This window comes from Carcharodon carcharias, chromosome 12, assembly GCF_017639515.1.
Source record: "Carcharodon carcharias isolate sCarCar2 chromosome 12, sCarCar2.pri, whole genome shotgun sequence".
Taxonomy (NCBI): Eukaryota; Metazoa; Chordata; class Chondrichthyes; order Lamniformes; family Lamnidae; genus Carcharodon; species Carcharodon carcharias.
This window is the reverse complement of record NC_054478.1, coordinates 129,946,918-129,971,900: the sequence shown is the minus strand read 5'-3', so window position 1 is coordinate 129,971,900 and position 24,983 is coordinate 129,946,918. Positions and strand designations below refer to the sequence as shown.

General features: G+C 41.8%; 1 protein-coding gene across 1 annotated transcript in view; it reads right to left on the bottom strand.

The window, feature by feature from the left end:
- LOC121284978 (sperm-associated antigen 16 protein) overlaps positions 1-24,983 on the bottom strand; it is a 1,312,939-nt gene that overhangs the window by 368,238 nt on the left and 919,718 nt on the right. Inside the window, exon 13 of the mRNA XM_041201017.1 lies at positions 23,101-23,227. Coding sequence (XP_041056951.1) covers positions 23,101-23,227 — 127 coding nt within the window. The remainder of the gene's footprint in view (positions 1-23,100; positions 23,228-24,983) is intronic.

The following is a 24,983-nucleotide window of genomic DNA, read 5'->3' as shown; positions in this document are numbered from 1 at the left end:
GTGAAGGTGCTATCCCCTATATGCATACTTGTATTGAATAAACTGCAGCTTAATTCATCTACAGCTGACTCTGGCTGAGTGTCTTTAGATACTACACAACACAAGTCTAACCTATCCAACTTTTCCTCATAAGACAACCTGTCCATTCCAGGTATTATTCCAGTAAACCTTCTTTGAACTGCTTCCAATGCATTTATATCCTTCATTAAATAAGCAGACCAATGCTGTACACAATACCAGTGGTGGTCCCATCAATGCCTTGTATAACTGAAGCATAACCTCTCTACTTTTGTATCCAATTCCCTTATTTGCTGTACCTTCACACTAATCTTTTGCGATTCATACGCTAGGACACCCAGATCCCTCTGAATCTTAGAGTTCCGCAACCTTTCACCATTCACATAATATGCTTCTTTTATATTTTTCCACATTATATTCCATTTGCCAGATCTTTGCCCACTCACTAAACCTATCAAATACCTTTGTATCTCCTATGTCCTCTTTATAGTTTAATTTTCTACCCATCTTTGTGTCATTAGCAAAGTTAGCAATCATATCATCAGTCCCTTCATTCAAGGGTGGAATCGTCCCAGATTTGCACAAAGTGCAATAGTGAGCAAGTAAAATGTCATTTTACCCATCAGCGATAATAGCAGGTTTTCGCGTCATATTGTCCCATTCACGCCTCATTAATTATGCAGCCACAGGAAACACCCCATCTCGCTGGCAGACAGCCTCCAATTTTCCCGCCATGCCATTACCTCACCGCTTCTTCATGCAGGGCACCATATATAAACTGCAGCCATGTGCATGCTTCTCAATGCTTGCAGCCCAGGACTGCTCTGGAGAAGACATAGCTCCAAAAGCCAAGAAGAGTGCAGCTCCCTGATTCAGGGACGCATTCCTGGGATTCCTTTTGGATGCCATGGAGGCCCACCACAATGTTCTCTACCCCCCAAACCCCCACCCCCCGGCCACAGGAGCCCCATCAGTCTCACCACTCTGGCTTGGGAGGTGGTGGCAGAGGTGGTCAGTGCCAATGCTGCACACTATAAGTCAGCTATCCAGTGCAGAAAACAGATAAATGATCTCATCTATGCTTCCAGGGTGTGACAACCATCTTATCACTCTAAACTCACACACTCACAAGGCCATCACACATTCACTGGCATCTCACTCACTTTCAGTTCTAAGGACATCACCACTCACTCTCTCGCACACATCCTCACATCTTCATCTGGCCTCATCTCCTCTGGAGACTGCCTTCTCAGTCCTCATCCTCTTGAGGCCACTTGCACAAATCAACATGTGCCCCCACACACCCTGGGATACCCTTCTTCCCCAATACAGCACTTGCCCTGCAGCCTCTTCCCCTGCCTGAGGCCACTTCTCCCTATTCCCCAAAGAACCATAGCCCTGAAACCGTTAAAAAGTCACCCCAGCCTTACAGTTGGTCTGGCTGGTAGAGATCTGCCCGTAAGCTCCCTAAAAGTGATGTGGCACTGCCTGCAAAGTCTGGCGCTGATGACCATGAGTGCTGCCTGAAGCAAGGTAGGCAAACAAGCTGTGAAGTCCTGAGTGAAGTGCAGCTCTCTAGGTGCACATCGCTTATGTACAGTTGTGAAACACATTGGCGTGTCCGGACGATCCAGTGTGGATGATTCCGGTGAGCGGGGCTTATAATAAGATGCTAAAGTATTGAAATTGGGTTCCCGATGTGTGGCGGTGGGAAACATGACCCGCCATTGAAGGGTGGAGCGGAGAATCACAAACTGGTTTCACAACAGCCCATTTCATTTACCTTAATCATAAAAAGATGAGGGCCCAGCACTGATCCCTGTGGCACACTACTCATTAAATCTTGCCAACCAGGATTGTGAAATATGTGTGTTCCAGAACAAGCCAGGCCTCTAGTCAGCCTGTCCCAGTATAGCCATAACACTGACATCTAATTGACAAAATAAAAAATTACTCAGGCGTATCCTGTTCACAACATACAGAACAAACACAATTTAGCTAATGATCACTCAATTAACCTTTTTTAACAATTCATTCATGGGTTGTGGGCATCCAGAATTTATTGCCCATCCCTAATTGCCCTTGAGAAGGTGGTGGTGAGCTGCCATCTTGAACTGCTGCAGCCCATCTGGTGTAGGTACACCCACAGTGCTGTTAGGGAGGGGGTTCCATGATTTTGACCCAGCGACAGTGAAGGGATGGTGACGTATTTCCAAGTCAGGGTGGTGTGTTGATTTGAGGGGAACTTCCATGTGGTGGTGTTCCCATGTATTTGCTGCCCTTGTCCTTCTAGATGGTAGCGGTCTTGGGTTTGGAAAGTGCTGTCTAAGGAGATTCGGTGAGTTCCTGCAGTGCATCTTCTAGATGGTACACACTGCTGCCAATGTCCATTGGTTGCGGAGGGAGTAAATGTTTGTGGATGGTGTGCCAATCAAGTGGGTTACTTTGCCTGGATGGTGTCAAGCTTTTTGAGTGTTGGACCTGCACTCATCCAGGCAAGTGGAGAGTATTCCATCACACTCCTGACTTATGCTTTGTAGGTAGTGGTCAGGCTTTGGGGAGTCAGGAGGTGAGTTACTCACCACAGGATGCCTAGCCTCTGACCTGCTGTTGTAGCCACAGTGTTTACATGGCTGGTCCAGTTCAGTTTTTAGTCAATGGTAACCCCCAGAATATTGATAGTGCGGTATTCAGCAATGGTAATGCCATTGAATGTCAAGGGGCGATGGAATAGATCTATTCTTAATCATCAGCAAAGTAAAGGAAAGTGTAATTGACAGTGTTATCAAGTAGCATTCACTCATGAATGACCTGCTCCCTGATGATCAGGCTTAGCTCCACCAGGACCACTCCACTCCAGACCTCATGGGCATAAGTCCTCACATGGTCAAATGCGGCTGCATTCCAGACATGAGGTGAGGTGGAAGTGACTGCCCTTGACCTGAAGGTAGTAGGTTGCAGGGGAAATTTACTAGAATTGTACTAGGAGTGAAAGTGTCCATATACATTGAATGACTAGAGAAAATGGCGTTGCTCTCCTTAAAGCAGAGGTTAAGGAGAGAATTGATAAAGATGTTCAAAATGATGAAGGAGTTTGATAAAGTAAATAAGGAGAAACGCCAATGGAAAAGAGTCAGCAACAAGAGGACAAAAGAACCAGAGGTGACATGAAGAAAAACATCAGCAAGGTGTTTTGATTTAATGTGCACTGTGAAAGTGCAATGAAAGCAGATTCAATAATAATATTCAAAAGGGGATAAGATAAATACTTGAAGCAGAACAACTTACAAGGCTATGGGGAAAAGGAGGAGTGTGGGATGAATTGGCTAGCTCTTTTGAAAGGTTGGAACAGGTACAGTGGAAGAAATGGCCCCCTTCTGCGACGTATCATTCTTTGTTTCTATGGTTCCATTCCTCGCATCTGTTACTCTAAGTGTTGAGTTGACCCTCTTTCTTTTGCTGCTTCCTTATATTCACTCTGCTCTTCCTGGTCTGATGAAGATTGCTGCTGTGACTGTCTCCTTTAATGCAGCCATCTATTTAGGGCTAGATAAATTATGATGTAGCTATCTCGATAATACAATGAACATACACCCTCTGACTCAGAACAGAAGGTACTACTCACCGAACAATCACAGCTTAATGGAATGGTGGCCCTTCCTATTGATGGATGCTGCTGGATATTGTTGTGGTGCACTGGGCCAACCTTGTACGGCTAATAATGGCCTGTGCATGAGGTAAACCAGCACTGCTGCAAGTACTGTATTACTGTATAGTGGGTGAAGAGCTCAGGGTTGTTACTTGTGGAGAGGATAAAGGAGTCTTGGTTAGATACTGTGGGGAGAATTTGAGAAACCTAGGATTGGTTAATGTGGAGGGGATGAAGAGCTCAGGGGTCATTACTGTGGAGGAGGAGAAGAGCCCAGAATTGCTTGCTGTGGATTAGATGAAGAACCTGTGATTTGTTGCCATAGAGGAAGTGAAGAGCCTGGGATTGGTTACTGTGGAGTGGGTAAGAGTCTGGGATTGGTAGTTATGGAGGGACTAAAGAGCCTGGGATTAGTTAATTTGGAGGGTGTGAAGAGCATGGGATTAGTTACTGTGGAGGGGCGGTGAAGAGCCTGGGATTGGTTACTGTGGAGGGGGTGAAGAGCATGGGATTGGTTACTGTGGATGGGGTTAAGAGCCTGGGATTGGTTACTGTAGGGTGGATGAAAAGCTTGGGATTGGTTACTGTAGAGCAGGTGAAGAGCCTGAGATTGCTTACTGTAGAGCGGGTGAAGATCCTGGGATTGCTTACTGTGGAGAGTGTGAAGACCCTGGGATTAGTTACTGTGGAGGGGGTGAAAAGCCTGTGATTGGTTACTGTAGAGCGGATGAAAAGCCTAGGATTGGTTACTGTAAAGCGGATGAAGAGCCTGAGATTGGTTATTGTAGAGCGGGTGAAGATCCTGAGATTGGTTATTGTAGAGCGGGTGAAGAGCCTGGGATTGGTTACTGTGAAGGGAGTGAAGAACCTGGGATTGGTTACTGTGGAGGGGATGAAGTACTTGGGGTTCGTTGCTGTGGAGGGGTGAAGAACCTGGGATTGGTTACTGTGAAGGGGATGAAGTACTTGGGGTTCGTTCCTGTGGAGGGGTGAAGAGCCTGGGATTGGTTACTGTGGAGGAGGTGAAGAGCCCGGGGTTTGTTAATTTAGAGGAGCAGAGTCTGTGGTTGGCTACTGTGTGGCGTATTGTTACTGCTACGTTACCTTAGGTTGGAGAGTGCAAATGGTATTGAGATCTTTTTGAGAAAGGTCACCAGTAGGCTCCTCTGTTTGATGATCTGTTTTTCACCTGAGCTCATCTTGAAAATGGCATTTGTGACAAGATGTTACAAAGCATGTTCTTATTGAACAAAATGTCCTGCCTTAAGAAATCCATAATTCAGTGGGACTAGTTATTGAATTGTGAGTGATCCAATGATGGTGAAATCAGTAGCTCAATTGTAAGATCTCATGGAAAAAGGATTGGAATCTGCCTCTTGCCTTTTCATGAATTTCACCAGATTGTTACTGAGATAAAATCTGCTTTTGCCTCAAGTTCTGAAAGAACCATTAAGTTAGCCACAGAGTTCATAGATTGTACATAAGCCATTTGAGTTGGATAACACTGAAACACTGTGGCCTCATCTCTATTGCAAACATGTGCCACAAGCCACTAGAGAGACGTCAATCATCAAAATTAATAATGACATGTTGTCTGTAATAACCAGCTCTATCTCCAATTGTGGGTCATGGAAGAGTGCTTAGGGAACCACTGTTTAAGGAGTATAACTATGTATTGTGGAAGAGTGATAAACTGGGGACATGTGAAGAAAATGTTCTCACAATTGAACTGTGAAAGCAGGCTTCTCTGAGCTTAAAGACATTCAGAACAATAGTGAGCAGGATTGCAAATTTTATGAGCTCAATAAACTTAATGGACTGCCATCAGATTCCTTATTTTTTAAAATACTCATGGTTGTTTTCAAATTCCTCCAAGGCCTCACCATTCATTTTTGTAACCTCCTCTAGCCCTACAAACCCCGAGATTTCTGCGCTCTGCCAATTCTGACCTCTAGAGCATTCTCAATTTTAATCACTCCATCATTGCCTTCAGTTTCCAAGACCCTAATTTCTGGCATTCCCTCCCTACATCCCTCTACCCCTCAACTTCTCTTTTTTCCTTTAAGATGCTCCTTAAAACTACCAAGATACATTTTTGACCCAGTTATTGGTTATTTGGCCTGATACCTCCTATGTGTCTCAGTATGATTTTTTTTTGATAATGCTCCTATGAAGTGCCTTGGAGCTTTGCATTAAGTTAATGGTGCTATGTAAGTACAAGTTGTTGCTGTCTAAAGGCTACTCTCTTTCTCTTGATCAGTTCCAAAGTATTTTTTTATTCTCTTTTTTTTTTAATTTTAACAACAGTCACATTGAGTAATGATAAGGAAAAAAAGCTTACAGTATAACAATAATTCAATGCACTTACATTTGGAAGAGAAAGAGAAAGAAAATAAAAGAGAAGTAGGAGGAAGAAGAAGAAAAGGGAAAGAGAAATAAAACCCTCCCCAACCCCCGCAGAAAATAAATAATGGGCAGGATCTTTAGGTTGGTGAGCGGCGGCAGGGCCCACATCCGACATATAAAATGACACGGGATGATGTCGGGTGAAACTCCCAACGCCACCCCGTGTCATTTCCACTTTCAGTTCGGCGGGGGCGCAACCAAATCAGCTGTGCGCCCGCCGACCTGTCAACGGCCTACTGAGGCCATTTAAAAAGTCATTAACATAATTAAGGGACCTGTCTGTCCAACCTTAGGGTTGGCGGGTAGGCCAGGAGCCCTGGCAGGCTTAAGAAAAAGCATAAAACCTCATCCACAGGTCACATGAGGGGACATGTCGGGGAATTTTTCATACATTTGTCTTAAAAGTTTTAATTTCGAGGTGATGTCCCTGAGGCAAGACTTAGCCTCAGGGAGATGAGTGCACTCTTTCGTGCATGTGCGTGAAAGAGCGCAATCCCGGCTGAGGGAATCCCTGCCTGCCCGCACAGGGAGCCCACAGCGCTTCCTGGCGGACATCACAATGGGCGGGTCTTAATTGGCCTGTCAACGTAAAATGGTGGCGCGCCCCCAATCGGGGGCACCGATCTGAGGCACACCTGCTTGCGCCCGTTCCTGCACTTCCCCCCCAACAGGGGGAAAATTTTTCCTAATAAGAAAATCAACAACAGTCATAGGTCAGATATAGTTTCACCTGATGTAATACATAAAACCTAATTTGGGTCAGTTTTATGAAAGTAGAGAGCTGTAATTCCTCAAAGTAATCTTAGAAATGTCGCCAAGCTACATTAAAATTCATCAGTGGAGCCTCTTATAGTGTACTTTATTTTCTCAAGTTTAAGATACTGCATAAGATCACGTATCCAATTAGTAAAAGAAGGCAGGGCAGACTGTTTCCAATTTAATAGAATAATGAGTCTAATCAATAATGTTGAAAAGGCAAGTGCATTAGTCTGAATTTTTGTAAGAGGGGTGCCATTTGGTTCCACTCCAAAGAGTGTTGTAATAGGGGAAAGTTCAATGTTGCTTCTAAAAATGTGAGAGTGATCTAAAAGTTTTTGTAGAAAACAAAACAATTTAGGACACAACCAGTACATATGAATTAGAGAGGCTGGGGCAGTATGACATTTATCACAGGTTGATTTCAAATTGTAATAGCTCATGTCTTGCACATACAGATGAGGAATGTACCCAAGAGAGAATAGACTTCCAGTTGTCTTCTGATAAGCCTGAGTCAAAATCTTGCTTCCAACTGTTTTTAAGGTAGAAAATGAAGGACAGTGTAATGAAAAAAATAGAGAATACAATTTGGAAATGAACCCCCTAACAAAAGGATTTAATTCTAACATAATATCGATCAGTGATTTAGGGAGAAATAAAGGAAATTGGGCAATTTTTTTGCATGCAAAGCCTCTGATTTGCAGATAGTGAAAGAAGTGTGTGTGGGGCAGGTCATATTTCTGAGGGAAAGAGTCAAAAGAAGCAAAAATATTATGAATGTTTAAGTTAGCAAGAGTTCTGACACCTCTTATGTGCCAGACATGAAAGGCAGAATCTCCTAATTAAGGTGGAAATAAATGATTTGCATCTATGGGGCTGCATAGATATAGATTGTGGCCCAAAAAGTGTTCTGAATTGGGTCCAAATCTTGTGATTGTCTAACAATAGGGTTTGAAGAAAAGTGACAGGTTTAGAAAGGAATTGAAGGGCACAACAGAGCAGGAAGCTGCCTCCAATTGCATCCACTCTAAACTGGCCAAGTCTAAATGAAGCCAAAAAGAAATATTATGGATATTAGCAGACCAATAATAAAACTGAAAAATTGGCAGTACCAAATCACCTAAATACTTGGGACTTTGTAGAAAATTTTTATGAATTCTGGGTGTTTTCTTATTTCAAGTAAAGGAAGAAATTCATTGGTCTTTTGCAACAAAAAAACACTTGGGAATAAACAATGGAACGCACTGAAATAAGTACGTAAATTTTGACAAAATATTCATCTTTACAGAATTTATGCGACCAACTAAAGAAAGGGGTAAGCAAGACCAACGTTCTAAGTCCTGCTTCGTACATTCCAACAAAGGGTCAAAGTTGATCTTAAAAAAGTCTCCAAGGGATTGAGTAACTAAAATTCCTAAATATTTATAACTGTTTACTGAGACCTTGAAGGGGAGGGAAGAAAGAAGATAACACTTTACAGTGGAGTTAATAGGAAAAATTTCATTCTTTTGCAAATTAATTTTAAAACCTAAAATATGACCAAATCACTCAAGAATAGAGAAAATATGTGGGAGAGATAAGGCTGATCTGAGATGTAAAGGAGCAGGTCATCAACATATAGGGAGAGTTTCTGCTCGACTCCATCCTGTATAACAGCCTGTATATCTCCACAGGTCCACAGTGAAATTTCCAGGGACTCAAAAGCAATAGCAAAAAATAGCAGGGAAAGGGGACAGCCCTGTCTGGTACATCAATGGAGGTCAAAGAGTTTAAAGTGGATATTATTTGTATGTATTGAAGTAGCCGATGGAGAATACAATTGTTTTATCCATTTTATAAAAATGGGTTCAAATCCAAATTTTTGAAGGGTGAAGAAAAGGTAGCCCTATTCCACTCTATCAAAAGCCTTTTCTGCATCCATAGTTATAAGACCCTCAAGGAGAGGAGTGGTTGAATGTGTATAAATAATATTAAAAAGACACCTTACATTAAAGAAGAATTGCCTGCCCTGAATAAAACCTGTCTGGTCAGGAGAGATAATAGGTGGAAGGACAGGTTCAAGACAGTGGGCTAAGGCTTTAGCTAGTATCTTGACATCCACATTTAAAAGGGAAATAAGCCAGTCTGAACTGCAATGCAGAGGATCCTTATCCCTCTTTAAAAGAATAGACAAAGATGCCTCGTGCAGCATAAGAGGGTGCGTTTTAGAAAGAAAGCATTCTGAAAACAGAGACAATAATAATGGAGAAAGTTGTGACAAATTTTTAAATAAAGTTCTATTGGAAATCCATCAGGCCCTGGTGCCTTATTACTTTGTATTGAGTTAATTGCCTTTAGTATTTTGTCTTGGGTAAAGGGAACTTCTAACGCATTCATAGAATCAGATGTTAGAGAAGGGATGTCAATATTATCAAAAAAATTGCGAAATAAACCAAGGCCTGAAAAGGAGTCTGAGGTACAAAGAGTAGAATAAAAAAGTTTGAATTGATCATTGATCTCCTGATGATCGGTAGTAACTGACCCTGTTGGAGTGTTAATTTTAGTAATAAAATGAGAGGAAGCAGACTGGCAAAGCTAGTGAGCCAGGAGCCTACCAATTCTTTCACCATGCTCATAAAATATACCACGTGATCTAAGTATAAGATTTTCTGTTTGTTTAGTGGAAAGAAGATCAAATTCAGACTGTAGAGCCAGATGCTGTTTGTATAATACTGGTGTAGGTACAGTAGTATACTGCTGGTCCAATAAGAGAATTTGGTCAATCAATTGGGACAATTTTGAGGTATTGCGTTTGTTAAGTTGAGCATGAACTATGAAATAATTTGTCCACGTAGGTAAGCCTTCATACTCTCTGTTATGACACAGCAGTTGGTAAAGGCTGAGTTATTTAAAATCCCAGAGGGAAACTTTAAACAACTGTCATAACCTATATTTTCAATTCATATGTTTGAGATGCAGCTCTGAATTCAGGGAATAAAAGTCACTAAACCTCAAGAGTTTTTTTATATAAATTAAATTAAACATTTATTAATTTAACGAGGTATTAAACACATACACATGTCAACAAATTACTACCATTATAACTATTAAACAAATCCCCAAATTAATCACTCTCAGGTAATCTTCACCAAGGCAACAATAACCCATAGACTTAAACAGACACCAGGCAAAGCACATTTTATGTTACAAATTCAAAATGAGGTTCCTTTCAATTTGGTTCCTTCACAGTCAGTTGTAGGCTTATAGGTGGCTTAGATCTTCCATGCCTCTCACCCACAAACAAAACTATTTTCTGGATATACCTAGCCTTCCCTTTGAATGCAAATTCTCATTGTATCACCAGCCCCTTTGAACTCCACCTCTTCTAACAATAAAACCTCTTTCATAGTACCAATTTTATTAGTAAGATAAACATATTGCTTGGTGTCTCCTAGCTAGGTGCATGATTTCACCCCCAGCCTTTGAATTGTTTATTGAACAAAATGTAAGTGTACTCTTTATCTTAACTTACTCTGTTTAACATCTCAAAACTGCTATACATCAAAGCACCCAGACTAGCTGGATTTAATCCAATTAGGACACAGACACACTCACAGCCACAGGCACAGACCCTACATCAAGTCCAATTTAAATAATTTCCAATAACATTATATACATTAATATCTTCATGACACTCTCCCAGACAGTAGCAAAGGAAATATCTGGAGTAGTATTAAGTTCTATAAAAGTATCTATTTGCGAGGAAATTAATTTAGTAAAATCCAGGTCCACCAGAAGAGAATCAAGATGCCATGATGGACCAAGAAACAGGTTGGTCATGGAATCGTATTGCTAAAACTAAGGGGGTATGACCAGAGATCACAAAACTACTGTATGTGCAAGATTGGACTAACAGGAGCAGCCTCTTGTCAAGGAAAAAATAGTCAATACCTGAGTAGGTGTGAAGAACAGGAGAGAAAAAGGAGTGTTGTCTTGCTGATGGGTATGGAAAACACTATGAGTCCACCAATCTGTGTGTATCCAGAAAAGACCTGATGGCTGAGGCTGATTTTGATATTGGAACAGATTTTGTGGATGAGCAATCTAAGTTTGGGTTAAGAACACAGTTAAAGTCTCCTCCAAGACATAGTGAGATGAGTCTAAATCAGGAATGAGAAAATAAGAAGTTTGAAATGAAATGGTGATCATATCAGTTGGGTGCATATACGTTAACTGGGATCAATGGACAGTTAAAAAGTCTGCCTTGTACTATAACATAGCGGCCATTAGGGCCAGCTATTACCTGAGAGTGAACAAAGGGAATGCCTTTATGGATTAGAATTGCTACCCTCTCGCTTTACTATGAAAATTAGAATGAAACATCTGACCAGCCCAATCCTTCTGCATTCGAAAATGGCCAGATGTACGTAAGTGAGTTTCCTGCAGGAAGGTAATTCCCACTTTCAAATTATGTAATTGAGAAAGAACTTTATTTCTTTTAACTGGGTGATTTAGACCTTTCACATTCTGGGTGATAAAATGGATTGGACAACCACCCTGTGACGCCTTAATATTAGTGGACATTATGATAACAAAAGCGTATCAAAGCAGATGGCCCCCATAAGTTAACATTTACAAACAAAGGATTAAATATTTTTGAACCAGAGCTTATCCACCTGAAGAATGTTAAAAACTGACCAACAGGAAAGTATGTGTGTGTGTGTGTGTGTGTTCGGAAAAGAAAAAGAAAAAGAGAATAAAGGAAGAGAGAAGAGAAGGGAGAAAAAATAGAAGGGAAAGAAGGGAAGAAAAGCTTACATCACCCCCCCTCCCCAAACGAGGCAAATGCTACCCCTCACAGCTAGTGTACTATTCATACCTATCTTATCAGTGCGTCTTGAAAAGACAGCCCACATTAAAGCAATATACAAGCAAACATCCTAAACAAAAGTATTGTAAAGCTCAGCATATGCTAAACAAGATGCAGAATCTGTCCGAAGCAACAGTTTTGTAATACAGTTCTCAACAAGAGGGGGAGAATATAAAGAGAGATTCAAATCTCAAAGAATTCAATTGCACATGTGGTAAAAGGTAAAAAATAAACACCCTTAGGATTTATGTAAAACTTCCCGTGATTAATGCAGTTTGGACATTAGATACAAAGAGATTGGTATAACCAACAAAGCTTACCGTGTAACAGAACCATCACGCATTGTTACCTAGTTAAGCATTGAGAGCCATTTTATCCTGGGTGAAGTGACGCTATCACTTATTAAGAGAAGATACAATTGTGTCCTTGAAAAAGGCTGAAGCTTCTTGCAGCGTGTTGAAAATCTTATTCACTCCATTGAAGGTTACACACAGGTGAGCAGGGTGGAGAATGCCATATTTAAGTCCAGCTTCATGAAGTTGGGCTTTGACAGATTTGTATTCTCCACGATGCCAGGCTAAGTCCACGCTGAGGTTAGGGTAGATGAATATCTTGCTTCCAAGAAAGTATAGTTGACCCTTTTCTCTAGACAATTGCACAATTTGCTCCTTCACTCTATAGTGATGCAATTTTAGTATTAGCAGCCTTGGGGGTTCACTATGCAGCAGCCACCACACCAAAGAATGATAGGCTCGATTACCACCGGCGGTGAATCAAAAGTCTCCTTGCTGAAAATTTCCAAAAGAAATGCCTCAGTAAAAGTTGTAGGGCTTCCCTGTTCCGCAACCTCGGGCACCAAGAGAATCCTTAAATTTTGTGTACAGCTGCAATTCTCTAGGCCATCCACCTTCATCAACAATTTAGTATTTTGGGCTTCCAGCTGGGTGCAGCAGGTCTTCAGAGCAACAATTCTGTTGCTCGAGTCAATAGCTGATTGTTCAACATCCCGCAGCCTTTGATTGAAGGAGGTGACAGAGGCTTCAAGAATAGCAACAGGGGAACGCCGTTCCAAACAAAATTCAGCAAGTTCAGTGAGAATAGTGTCTGTAAGTCTGCAAGTGTGCTGACAGAATGAAATTCAGTGCATGTTGTTACCAGCTGCAGTATTGGACACCACAGTCGATAAAGCACCAGGCCCGGTTTCATTCTGATTGCTTTTGTCTCTGGGTTTACATATTTCAAATGGACGTTGAGTGTCAGAGTAAACCCCAAAACAGACAGTCAAAAAGCTGAAACTTTCAACCCAACATCAGCAATTTCCACAGGGATATACCACAGAAATCATGGGAGCTGTCTTCAGCACCACTTACTCCATTCCCATCACATGACCCAACACTCCCTCTACTGCCCTCCGATCAAAATCAAAGTTAAACACACCAGGAACAGTGACAAGTGACGAATCTTGCGTTACATGCATTTCTGAATAGAGTCACCTAACAAACTGTACACAGTTGTAGCTAACCACTGATTGTGACAATTCTATCTAAGTAACTGCTGTCAGGGATGTAAATCCCATCAGCATTCTGCAACATGCCATTGATGTATAGCCAGATGATAAAGCTCAAATGAAGAAAATTTACCAAAGACATTAGTGCTTTAAAACTTTCAACTTGCTTTGTTTAAAGTCGATAGTATACAGAATGCCTCAGCATATGAATCTGCATAGATGGCAAAGTTTGGTCCAGACCAAACGGCTTAATCCAATTCTGGGATCTGTGATTGATAGCTGTTTCTCAGTTCCTAATTTTGGCATTCTTTCCCTGAGTGTTTTCCACCAGAATTTTTATCTGTTTGCATTGTGCTGATTATGAATCCAGTAGTAGAGTGGACAGCTCATAAAACCATAGAGTGCATACTTGAGTAAAGCCAGAAATAGTGGGTGGAATTGTCCCAGATTTGCACTAGGTGCATAAGTGGGCTTGAAAAAGTGACTTTTTACCCGTTGGCCGCAATGGCAGGTTTTCGCGCTGTATTGTCCACTTATCACCTCATTAATTATGCAGTCACAGTAAACACGCCTCTGAATCACCCGCCACACCATTACTGCACCATTTCCTCACTCCAGGTGTCATATCTAAACTGCAGCTGCGCATACAGTTCAAATGCTTGCAGCCCAGGACTGCTGCTGTGAAAACCAAGAAGAGTTCAGTGACCCATCATTGGAATGCCTTTTGGAGGCCCGCCGTGATGTCCTCCACCCCTGCTTTGGTCCCAGGAGGTTCAGCAATCTCACCACTCCAGCTTGGGAGGCAGTAGCAGTGGTGGTCAGTGCCAACGCTGCACAGAAGAGGTTGACCATCCAGTGCAGAAAGAGGAGAATGATCTCATCCATGCTGTCATCTAATCACTAAACTCACAGAGCCATCACATATTCACTGGCATCTCACTTACTGCCAGCTCAATGGACATCATCATTCGCTCTCACACACACCGTCAAATCTCCATCTGGCCTCACCTCCTCTGGAGACTGCCTCCTCAGCCCTCACATCTGGATACCATTTACACAGATCAACATGTGTGCCTACACACATCCTGGGATACCCCCCTTCCCCTGTACAGCCCTCGTGCTGCAGCTTCTTCGCTTGCCTGAGGCCACTTCTCCTTCCCCAAGCAAGCCCTTGCCCTACAGCCTATGAAAAGCCACCCCCGCCTTACAATTGGTCTGGTAGGCAGAGACCTGCCCGTGAGCCCCTAAAAGTGATGTGGTGCTGCCTGCGAAGCCTGCCACTGATATTCTGAAAGTGCTGCCTGAAGCAAGGTAGGGATACAAACCTTGAAGTCCCGAGCAAAGTGCAGCTCGCCAGGTGCATGTCACTTATGTACATTTGTGAAACACGTCAGCATGATGCTGGATGATCCAGTGTGGGGGGCATGATTCTGGCTTATGCAGGGCTTATGATGAGATGCTAAGTATTGAAATTAGGTTCCCGATGTGTGGCAGCAGGAAACGCAGCCTGCCATTGAAGGGTAGAGCAGACAATTGCAAACTGCTTTCATGACGGTGTAAAACCAATATTTGGCCTTCTTGCCATATTGTCCACTCATGCCTGCCATGGCACCCGCCACCAATGGAACCGACGATTCCGCCCAGTACTTTAGCTGTCAGAATTCGAGATGTCATGAACGTATGTGTTACCACTCTGTTACACAGAAATACATGCATAGAAGTTACAACACAGAAAGAGGCCATTTGACCCATCCATTACACATTGGCTTACACAAGCAAATAGTTCTAATCACATTTACCCCCCTTGTTCCCATATCCCTTTAACCCCTTTTCTTCATCCATCTATTCGATCTAATCAAATTTGGTTCTGTCTCAACCATTAACGCTGGTAGTGAATTCCACAGCCTCATAATTATCTGCATAAAAATCTGTTGTCATCATTGTGGGTCTTAGATGAGGTAGTCTTTAGTCAGGACTGATATGCTGCAGGAAGCTAGGCTGTTGATAACCTTTACCTTTTATTGAACATTCAACTAACTATGTACATTACAACACTCAGCACGAGGCTTCACACAGAACTGTCTCTCAGCATACTTTGTTGATCTTACATCACTGATGAAGTGGACTGTCTATTTAACATTAACCCTTTATATTACATCTCCCCCAAAGTCTCTGCCTCTATTAAATACACTATTTACATTCTCTTACATCTCCCCCCAAAATCCCTGCCTTCATCCTTGGTTCAAAGAGATAAGGGTTGTGGCAGTTTCACCAATCTTCACGGCCTTCTTCTCAGCTTTCTCAGAGGAAGTATAGAATTCAAGTTCTCCATGTTCTCTCTGGAACTCTGTAGTGTAGAATGTGAATCTTCAGAGGCTACTGATTCTCTGTTCAGGTTATCTTCCTGATCATCTGGATAGTTGGTCCATTCCATTGATAGTGGTCTTCTTGTAGATACAAGTGCGCTTCTGTTTATTCTCACTACTCTATTTTCAGTTTCTACAAGATAAGATCATGGATTTAGTGTTTCTTCCAAAAAATGACCTTCACAATTCTGGTCAGCAGTCCAGACTTATTCATTTGGTTGGAGTTCTGGTAAACCCTGGACTCTGTGGCATCGATTATAGTTTTGGTTTGATTTGCATGATATTCATCTTCCTTCTCCTTTATTCTCTCTACAAATGCTGCTTTGAGACATTGCATTAGTGCGTGTGGAGGAACAGGAAGTTGAATCTATAGCACTCTTCCTATCAGAAGTTCTGATGGAGCCAAACCTTTCTGGAGTGGTGTGGAATGGTAGCTCAATGGTGCCAAGTTGATGTCGGTCATTTTTCTTCAACAAAGCCTTTACTGTCCTTCCTCCTCTTTCGGTCTCTCCATTTGTTTGTGTTTATCTGGGTGAACCAGTCTTGTGGCCAAATCCATAGGCTTCTGCAAAATGCTTAAAACATTCATTTGAAAACTGTGGGTCGTTGTCCGAAATGACTAAATCTGGAACGCCATGCGTGGCAAAAATTCCTTTTAGCAATTTAATGACTGCTTCCGATGTTGTACCATGAAGACGTTTTACCTCAATCTATCTGGAGTTATAATCAACAACTATGAGGAATGTCTTGCTATTGAACTTGAAAAGATCCATTCTGAGATGTTCCCATGGTCTGGACAGAAATGAGGATACCATCTGTGGTTCCCTTTGCTCCTGGCAATGGGAACAGCTGCACAGGTGATACAGCTCAAAATCATTTCCTCTAATGATTTTTAGATCCCTGGCCATCAAACTAAATTCTAGGCTCTAGCACAACACTTTGTAATGCCTAGGTATCCTTGGTGTATTCTCTGAAGCATCTCAAGTCTGACGACTCTTGGTATGACCAGTCTCTCATCTTAAATCAGCAGGTCATTCACATGTCTTCATTGCTTGAAAATTGCCTTAGGGTGAGATTTTAGGAACATATACTGGCCATCCATTTTTGCAGTGTTCCCTATTTTACACACATTCTTCATCTGCTTTTTGTGCCTTTCCAATTTCATTCAGCTTCAGCGCTGTTGCTGGTAGAAATGGTAGAAATTTTGTGGTCAATGAGGTATAGGAATCTACATCTTTGATGAAAATTATTCCCTCTTGTTCAGGCTTTTCAACAGGAATTGTGACAATGCATCTGCTGTTGTTTGTTGTTTTCTTTGGCCAAGTTTGTCCATCTGTTTCTTGTTTGATGCAAGCTGCCCTTCCAGGTGATTAACTTGTGGTTCCTTCACCTGCTGTATATGGGAAATCTTCTGCCAACCTTGTTATTTATTTATTTTTATTCATTCCCAGGATGTGAGTGTCGCTGGCTGGGCCAGCATTTATTGCCCACCCCTAGTTGCCCTTGAGAAAGTGGTGGGGAGCTGCCTTCTTGAACCACTGCAGTCCATGTGGTGTGGGTACACCCACAGTGCTGTTAGGAAGGGAATTCCAGGATTTTGACCCAGTGACAGTGAAGGAATGGCAATTTATTTCAAAGTCAGGATGGTGAGTGACTTGGAGGGTAACTTCTAGGTGGTGGCTTTCCCATCCATCTGCTGCCCTTGCCCTTCTAGATGGTAGTGGTCTTGGGTTTGGAAGGTGCAATCTACGGAGCCTTGGTGGATTCCTGCAGTGCATCTTGTAGATGGTACACATTGCTGCTAGTGTGCGTGGGTGGTGGAGGGTGTGAATGTTGGTGCCAATCAAATGGGCTGCTTTGTCCTGGATGGTGTCAAGCTTCTTGAGTGTTGTGGGAGATGCACTCATCTAGGCAAGTGGGCAGTATTTCATCACACTCCTGACTTGTGCCCTGCAGATGGTGGACAGGCAATGGGGAGTCAGGAGGTGGGTTACTCATCGCACTATTCCTAGTCTGTGACCTGCTGTTGTAGCCACAGTGTTTAAATGGCTAGTCCAGATCAATTTCTGGCCAATGGTAACACCCAGGATGTTGCTAGTGGGGGGTACAGTGATGGTAATGCTATTGAGCATCAAGGGGCGATGGTTGGATTCTCTCTTATTGGAGATGGTCATTGCCTGACACCTGTATGGCGCGAATGTCATTTGCCACTTGTCAGCCCAAGCCTGGATATTGTCCAGGTCTTGCTGCATTTGGACATAGACTGCTTCAGTATCTGAGGAGTCGTGAATGGTGCTGAACATTGTGCAATCATCAATGAACATCCCCACTTCTGACCTTATGATGGAAGGAAGATCATTGACAAAGCAGCTGAAGATAGTTGGGCCGTGGACACTGCCCTGAGGAGCTCCTGCAGTGATATCCTGGAGCTGAGATGAATGACCTCCAACAACTACAACTATCTTCCTTTATGCTAGGTATGACTCCAAACAGCAGAGAGTGCCTTTCTTAGCATCAAATCTTCCCTCCACTGCAGAAAATCTGATAGTCTTCTCTAAGACCCCTACAATGAGACCCCGAATTAATTCACCTTTCAGGGCTCCATATTTGCAATTCTCAGCTAGTGGATATAAATTTTTAATGAAGCAATCTACACTCTCTCCTGGTCTTTGGGTACATCTATTGAACTTGCGCTTTCTATAATGGTGTTTCTTCTAAGTCTGAAGTATGTGTCAAAGGCTTTTAAAACCTCTTCGCATCTTGCCATCTCTTCATTTATGCCCTGTCTGACAATTATCTCATCTGCACTACTGCCTATGGTGTAGAGAAAGGTATTGACCTGTTCCTTGCTAGCCTTCTCCAATTGTCCCAAATGGATCTATACCTGGTAAACCTATGATGACAGTTCTGCCACTTTGCAGCTTGCTCCAGGCCTTACTGGTGGTTGAAGCACTCTGGTAAAGGTAAAGTTTTTGCCATGGCCTTTCTTCACTGTAGCCTTTCTCGGACTTTTGTTGGCCTTTTTCCCGTGCTGTCCTTGTACTGCAGTCACTTCTGTTGCTGCTTCTCCCAGTCACTGGGTTCTTCATTTGGTGTTTTTTCATTTGTGTTTTCCATTTTCACCTTGTGTTATCATTGTTGTGGATCTTAGGTGAGGTTGTCCTTAGCTACAATTTATAGATACTGCTGGATGCTAGGTTGTTGGTAAACTTTACCTTTTATTGAACATTCTACTAACTATGTACATTACAACACTTAGCATGAGGCTTCACGTAGAAGTATCTCTCAGCATACTCTGTTGTCATGTAATCTTACATCACTGATGGAGTTGACTGTCTATTTACATATTTACCATTTACCCTTTATACCACAAACAAGTTTCCTTTTTTGTTCTAAATTTCTTACATTTAATCTTGTATCCATGCAACTGCTCGTTATTAACCCCTCAACCACTCGAAACAGTCTACTTTTATTTACCTTATCCATCCTTTCACGATTTTAAGCACATGATCCCACAATCTTTGTTCCAAAAGGAAAATAGACAATTTTGAAATCTTTGGAAAATGTGGCTAAACAGCAGCCTGATCAGGCCTTTGGCTAAGTTGTTAATGAATAGGTAGAAAACCTAGTTTACTTCTATAAGAGAAACATTTTTTGAGGTGAACCATCCCAGAAGAAAGATGGCAATAAAACCTTTTGCAGGAAATTTAAATTAAAGAGTTAATGTATTCATCCTTCAGTCAATATCGCAAAAAAACAGAGTATCTGGTTATTATCAAATTGTTGTCTAGGGAGTTTGCTGTGCATAAATTGGCTGCCGCGATTCCTACTTTACAACAGAGACTACGCTTCAACGGGACTTCATTGGCTGGAAAGCACTTTGTGATGTCCAGTGAAAAGCACTATATAAATGCAAATTTTTTTTTTCTTTTGTTTGATAAATGTTTATCGCATACAATAAACTATGCAAATCACTTTGATACATATTACTTCATCATGACAGTTTCATTGTTTTGCATGCCTACTCAAACTAATACAGGACTATTTCAACTCTCACATTATCAGCAATCAAGGTGGTGCTTCTTTTAGTAAGAATTCTGAATAATTCTGCTAAGAAGAAATTGCAAAGTGTGATGATAAGTTTACTTTTTAAAGGTATAAATGATCAACTGCTTTGAACTGAGAAAGAGGAGCAAACAGAAGGCCTATTTCCAGGAGTGGATCTTGTAAATTATGTTGGAAAGAATTCCAGAAACATGCTAGTATTTTTGTGTCAGCTTTCACTGTAGCAGCTATCAATCGAGAAGCAGTCAGTCTCGGCTGATTCTACTAGATTCCAAATTAACAGTTAGGCCCAATATGGAAGCCACTGTGGAACATAGGTTATCCATTAGGGGTTCCACTTGGCAGCCAACTACTGCATCTCATAACAGTACAAGTGATATGGTGCAGATGCATTACAATTACACCTCCAAAAAACATCCAGTCCTCTGGATTTCCTATCGAGAGGCAGGGGAAGGTTGAGTTTGTTTTACTACATCGTATTCAATTGATACGGTCATCATAGATTTGATGTTATATGATTGCTTAAATGACATTGTACAAGTAATCCATCGTGTATTGGAAAACACACTTAAAATATAGACAACAACAATTTGTATTTATATAGTGACTTTAACAAAGTAAAATGTCCCATGGCACTTCACAGGAGCGTTACCAGACAGAATTTGACCCTGAGCTGCACATTAGGACAGGCGAAGAAAAGTTTGGTCAAAGAGGTAGATTTCAAGTGAACAGCCTAAAAGGAGGAGGGAGAGAGGTGGAGAGGTTTTGGAACAGAAATCCAGAGTTTAGCCCAGACAGCTAATGCCAAAAGGCCAATGGCCCTCATCTTTTTGATGTGGACAAATTAGGATATTTGTAAAACAAAAACATTAATTAAAACTTTAAAAGTATTTGAACTGGGTGAAGTATAATTGTGGTGGAAAATTCCACCATTTGGATTCTTTTGCTGAAAGATTTTAATGTTTGTCTTGCCCATTTAATCTTTCTTATTATTTAGTAATCTTAGTCTTGGGGGCAATTCCTGACCTTGTTTTCTCAGAAGGGAGCCTTGCATGGTAAGAATGTGAATAAAAACGTTATTTTCAATAGATGGGGCAGGAGTTTTAGCCTCTGCCAGGGTTAGGGACAGAAAAGGGTAGGCGTAGAATTTCATGCCGCCGGCCTGCATGCTACTTCCCTGACTCCATCCCTTCCCCAAGCCAATTTCCCGGAGGATGGATGTACGGCAAGGCTATCCACTTGCAAGTGACAGGTATCCAATTGAAGTAATTAAAGGCCTACTGAGGCCTATTGAAGGAAGCTGCCAACAACTGTCCTGCCTGTTTCCAGGTCCCTGCAAAGAGCGGGGGCACAGGTTATCTCCCCATAGGCTTCTGCAGACCAGGTTGGGGTTGGTGATGGGGTGTGGTGGTGGTGGTTGTGGGATAGCACTCCAGGCAGGCTTGAAGCCCTCCATACCTGAAAAAGTTGGAAAAAATGTGTCCGCATTTTGGGGCACCTTCTACGTAGAAACATAGACATAGAAAATAGGAGCAGGATTAGGCCATTCGGCCCTTCAAGCCTGCTCCGCCATTCATTATGATCATGGCTGATCATGCAACTCAAAGCCTGCTCCCACTTTTTCCCCATATCCTTTGATCCCTTTCGCCCAAAGAGTATATATAACTCCTTCTTGAAAGCATACAATGTTTTGGACTGAACTACTTTCTGTAGTAGCGTAGTAGCGAATTCCACAGGCTCACCACTCTCTGGGTGAAGAAATTTCTCCTCATCTCAGCCCTAAATGGTCTACCCCGTATCCTGAGACTGTGACCCCTGGTTTTGGCTCCCCCACCATCGGGAACATTCTTTCTGCATCTACCCAGTCTAGTCCTGTTAGAATTTTGTAGGTTTCTATGAGATCCCCCCTCATTCTTCTGAACTCCAGCGAATGTAATCCTAACTGACTCAATCTCTTCTCATATGTCAGTCCTGCCATCCCAGGAATCAGTCTGGTAAACCTTCGTTGCGCTCTCTCTATAGCAAGAACATCCTTCCTCAGGTAAGGAAATCAAAACTGCACACAATATTCCAAGTGTGGTCTCACCAAGGCCCTGTATAATTGCAGCAAGACATTCCTGCTCCTGTACTCGAATCCTCTCGCTATGAAGGCCACCATACCATTTGCCTTCTTTACCGCTTGCTGCTCCTGCATTCTTACCTTCAACGACTGGTGTACTAGGATACCCAGGTCTCGTTGCACATTCCCCTCTCTCAATTTATAGCTATTCAGATAATAATCTGCCTTCCTGTTTTTGCTACCAAAGTGGAAAACCTCACAGTTATCCACATTATATTGCATCTGCCATGCATTTGCCCACTCACTCAGCTTGTCCAAATTACCCTGAAGCATCTCTGCATCCTCCTCACAGCTCACCCCCCCCTCCCCCCCCATCCAGGTTCGTGTCATCTGTAAATTTGGAGATATTACATTTAGCTCCCTCTTACTTAGCTTGCCATGGCATCATGCTGCTGCTTTCAAGCTGGAAGGCCACCTATTGGCACTACACCCAGCATTCTTAATTGGACAGTGAGACTGACCTCTAGCCACTAGTTGGCCAAATGGGGAAAGTCAAAGATGAGTGATTTTCCCACACAGTGCAGGCTTCTGACCCCCATTCCAGTCTGATGTTGGGGTTTAGAAGCCTGCAGGAAAATCCTCCCCTTGGAAAATTATGAGCAGTGTTGGTAAGGCTCCTCACTGGCAGTATAGTGTCAGGAAATTATCTCTATCATAGGGTCTTTGTTGTAGCACTTAATATTCATGACACCCATGGAATATCTTCTAGGGGTACACTATTTTTTTCATAAAAAAGACTATTATCTCAGTAGGAATATGTTAATGAACAGTGTGAGATTCCCTGCGGGAGCACCATTCTTTAATGAGTAAATCATCAGCTGGAGGTTATCATGAATTATGCATGAGAACAACAAAATGAATGAGTTTGCAGTGATAAGTCTGTGATTAAGCACAGCAACCAAAACTTTAAAAGCGTTTACATAAAAACGGTCATCTAATTTCACATTTCATTAAAACTGATAGTGCGGTCTTTTTTAAAAAGAAGTTGCAGTACACTAACTGAAATACAAGAGAGGAAGAAGGGAAGCACGTAAGCTGCTTCCCTAATGCAGCTAAATCATTTATCACTCTGGTTGGTATGGGGTAAAGGTAACTAAACTCTATCTATCTAGATAAGTACATTGTATCTAGATAAGTACATGACAGAGAAAGCAATATAAGGATTTGCAGATAGGTTTAGATGAATTAGAATGGGAAGAGGCTGGTGTGGAACATAAACACCAGCACAGGCCAATTGAGCCAAGTGGCCTGTTTCCGTGCTGTAAATTCTATGTAAAAAAAAAGCCTGTTTATAGTTTGGCAAAGTAAGGCACTGATAGTGACTCATTACAGCAGGAAGATCTGATGAGAAAAACTTTTATTTACCGTTCTGGCATCCCAAAGAGAGAGGGTCTTGTCCGCTGCACTGGTGAGCAGTGTGTTAGAGAAGGGAAGAAACTCAACGCTGTTCACAGAATCGACATGACCTCGTAGTGTCTGTCTGCATCTCTGACTGTAAAATAAAAGAAATAATTGTTAGAAATGCATCAGTTGTCTGCAGAGCAACGCAGTCAAGGCATTTCCACCACTGTAAGTGCCAAGTGTTGAATAGGAGAAGTTCAATCATGAGCTCGTCTGTCTGAAATTAAATCGAGCTTTGCAGTCACTAGGTCACTGGCTCCATCTCCCTTTTATTAAACAGCCGAGACTAATTACCAGTTCTGTATTATTTTTCACACATTCAAGATGTAGGAGCAGCTTCTTCTGTCTGGCAAAGTAATGTGATGATGACTAGAGATACCACATTGCTCACAGTTTTACAGGAACAACTTGTCACAATGGGGGAAAATAAATGTAATTTTCTAGACTAAGCATGCACGAAGACGACTTTTAATCAGAGGCAAGGGAAGACATAATGATTCTTTCAACAAAAAGTAGGGTTGAAAATGATGACTTTCACTGTCCAGATTTGAACTTTTTGATCTAAATTTGGCTGACAAATGAAAGGCACAAGATACAAGCAGACTGCCATAGGTCATATATTAGGTGTGTGCCACCTAGTCCAGCCAAACAGCTACATCAGACATCTGTAAGATTAATTAGTCACCATAGCAGGCAGACATTACCTCTTCAAGCAGGGTGAAAATAGAAGTGATGGGCTTTGACAAACTCTGATGAACCAAATGATTTGTTGTTTATCTTCAATATGAAAGTAAGCATTATAGTACTGGTGTTGCGCTTGAAGACAATATAGTTAAACTGATGAGTTCTTTGAACATTTAGTTTATAACTGCTGCGCAGACTGACATTTTTACATAGTGTCTTCTGACAAGGAAATGTATTGTGTTTTTCTTCTCAAGCCACAACTGTTATGTAGAATGCATTATTTATCTTTTCAAAAAGAAACTGAAAGCTTTCGAGTTCAAGCTTCTGTACGGAACTTTGGTAAGGAACAACGGTTGTTCATGTCTATTCTGCACAATGAAAGCACATCACATCTCAGCATATTTCTTTCAGATTTGTCTTCCACTAGGAACATATATACATGTATGTATACAGTAAAATTTAAACTGCTTCAACATATTTGCCTGTTGCAAAGAAGAATAAAATAGTAATGAAGGTGTAGAAAATTTAGATTTATTTTAAAGTGCTAGCCAGGACCAACAGCTAGGGCGCCAAAGCCAACACAGACAATCACAGACTTAAATGAAAGCTAAAAACTTGTACAAAGGGCTCAGCTGTAAACTTGCAATTAAGAAATGGGAGACACACACAAACAAGGACCAGGATAACTCAATAAAAAAATGGGGAAGGCCATTTCACACCATCTGATAGCCTCGAACAACATCCAGTCATCCCCCTTAAATGCTTTGTATAGAACAAAAATACATTCTTTGCTGTCTCCAAAAGGACAATACCCAGTCTCTGCACTGCAATTATTGTACAAGAACACAATTATCAGCCCACCGGGGGGTCATTGTGCTGTGACCTTTTTCTAACTAATACCGTTAAGTTGTAACTGATGGTAAAAAATATATAAACTGTGCTCATTTGAACCTCATTGGAGAAGCACCTGGACTGCCCAGCGTTTGCTCCCAGCATGCATAATAAAGGAACCACTTGAATATTGCATCTGGACTCCAAATGTTGAAATTTTGTACTAGATTATTCCTTGGACCTTTCAGTAACAACAGGTTAAATTAGTTTTCACTTGTTTTTTTGATGAATGAATTAAACACTACCAGTGACATTATTTAGGAATTTAATAA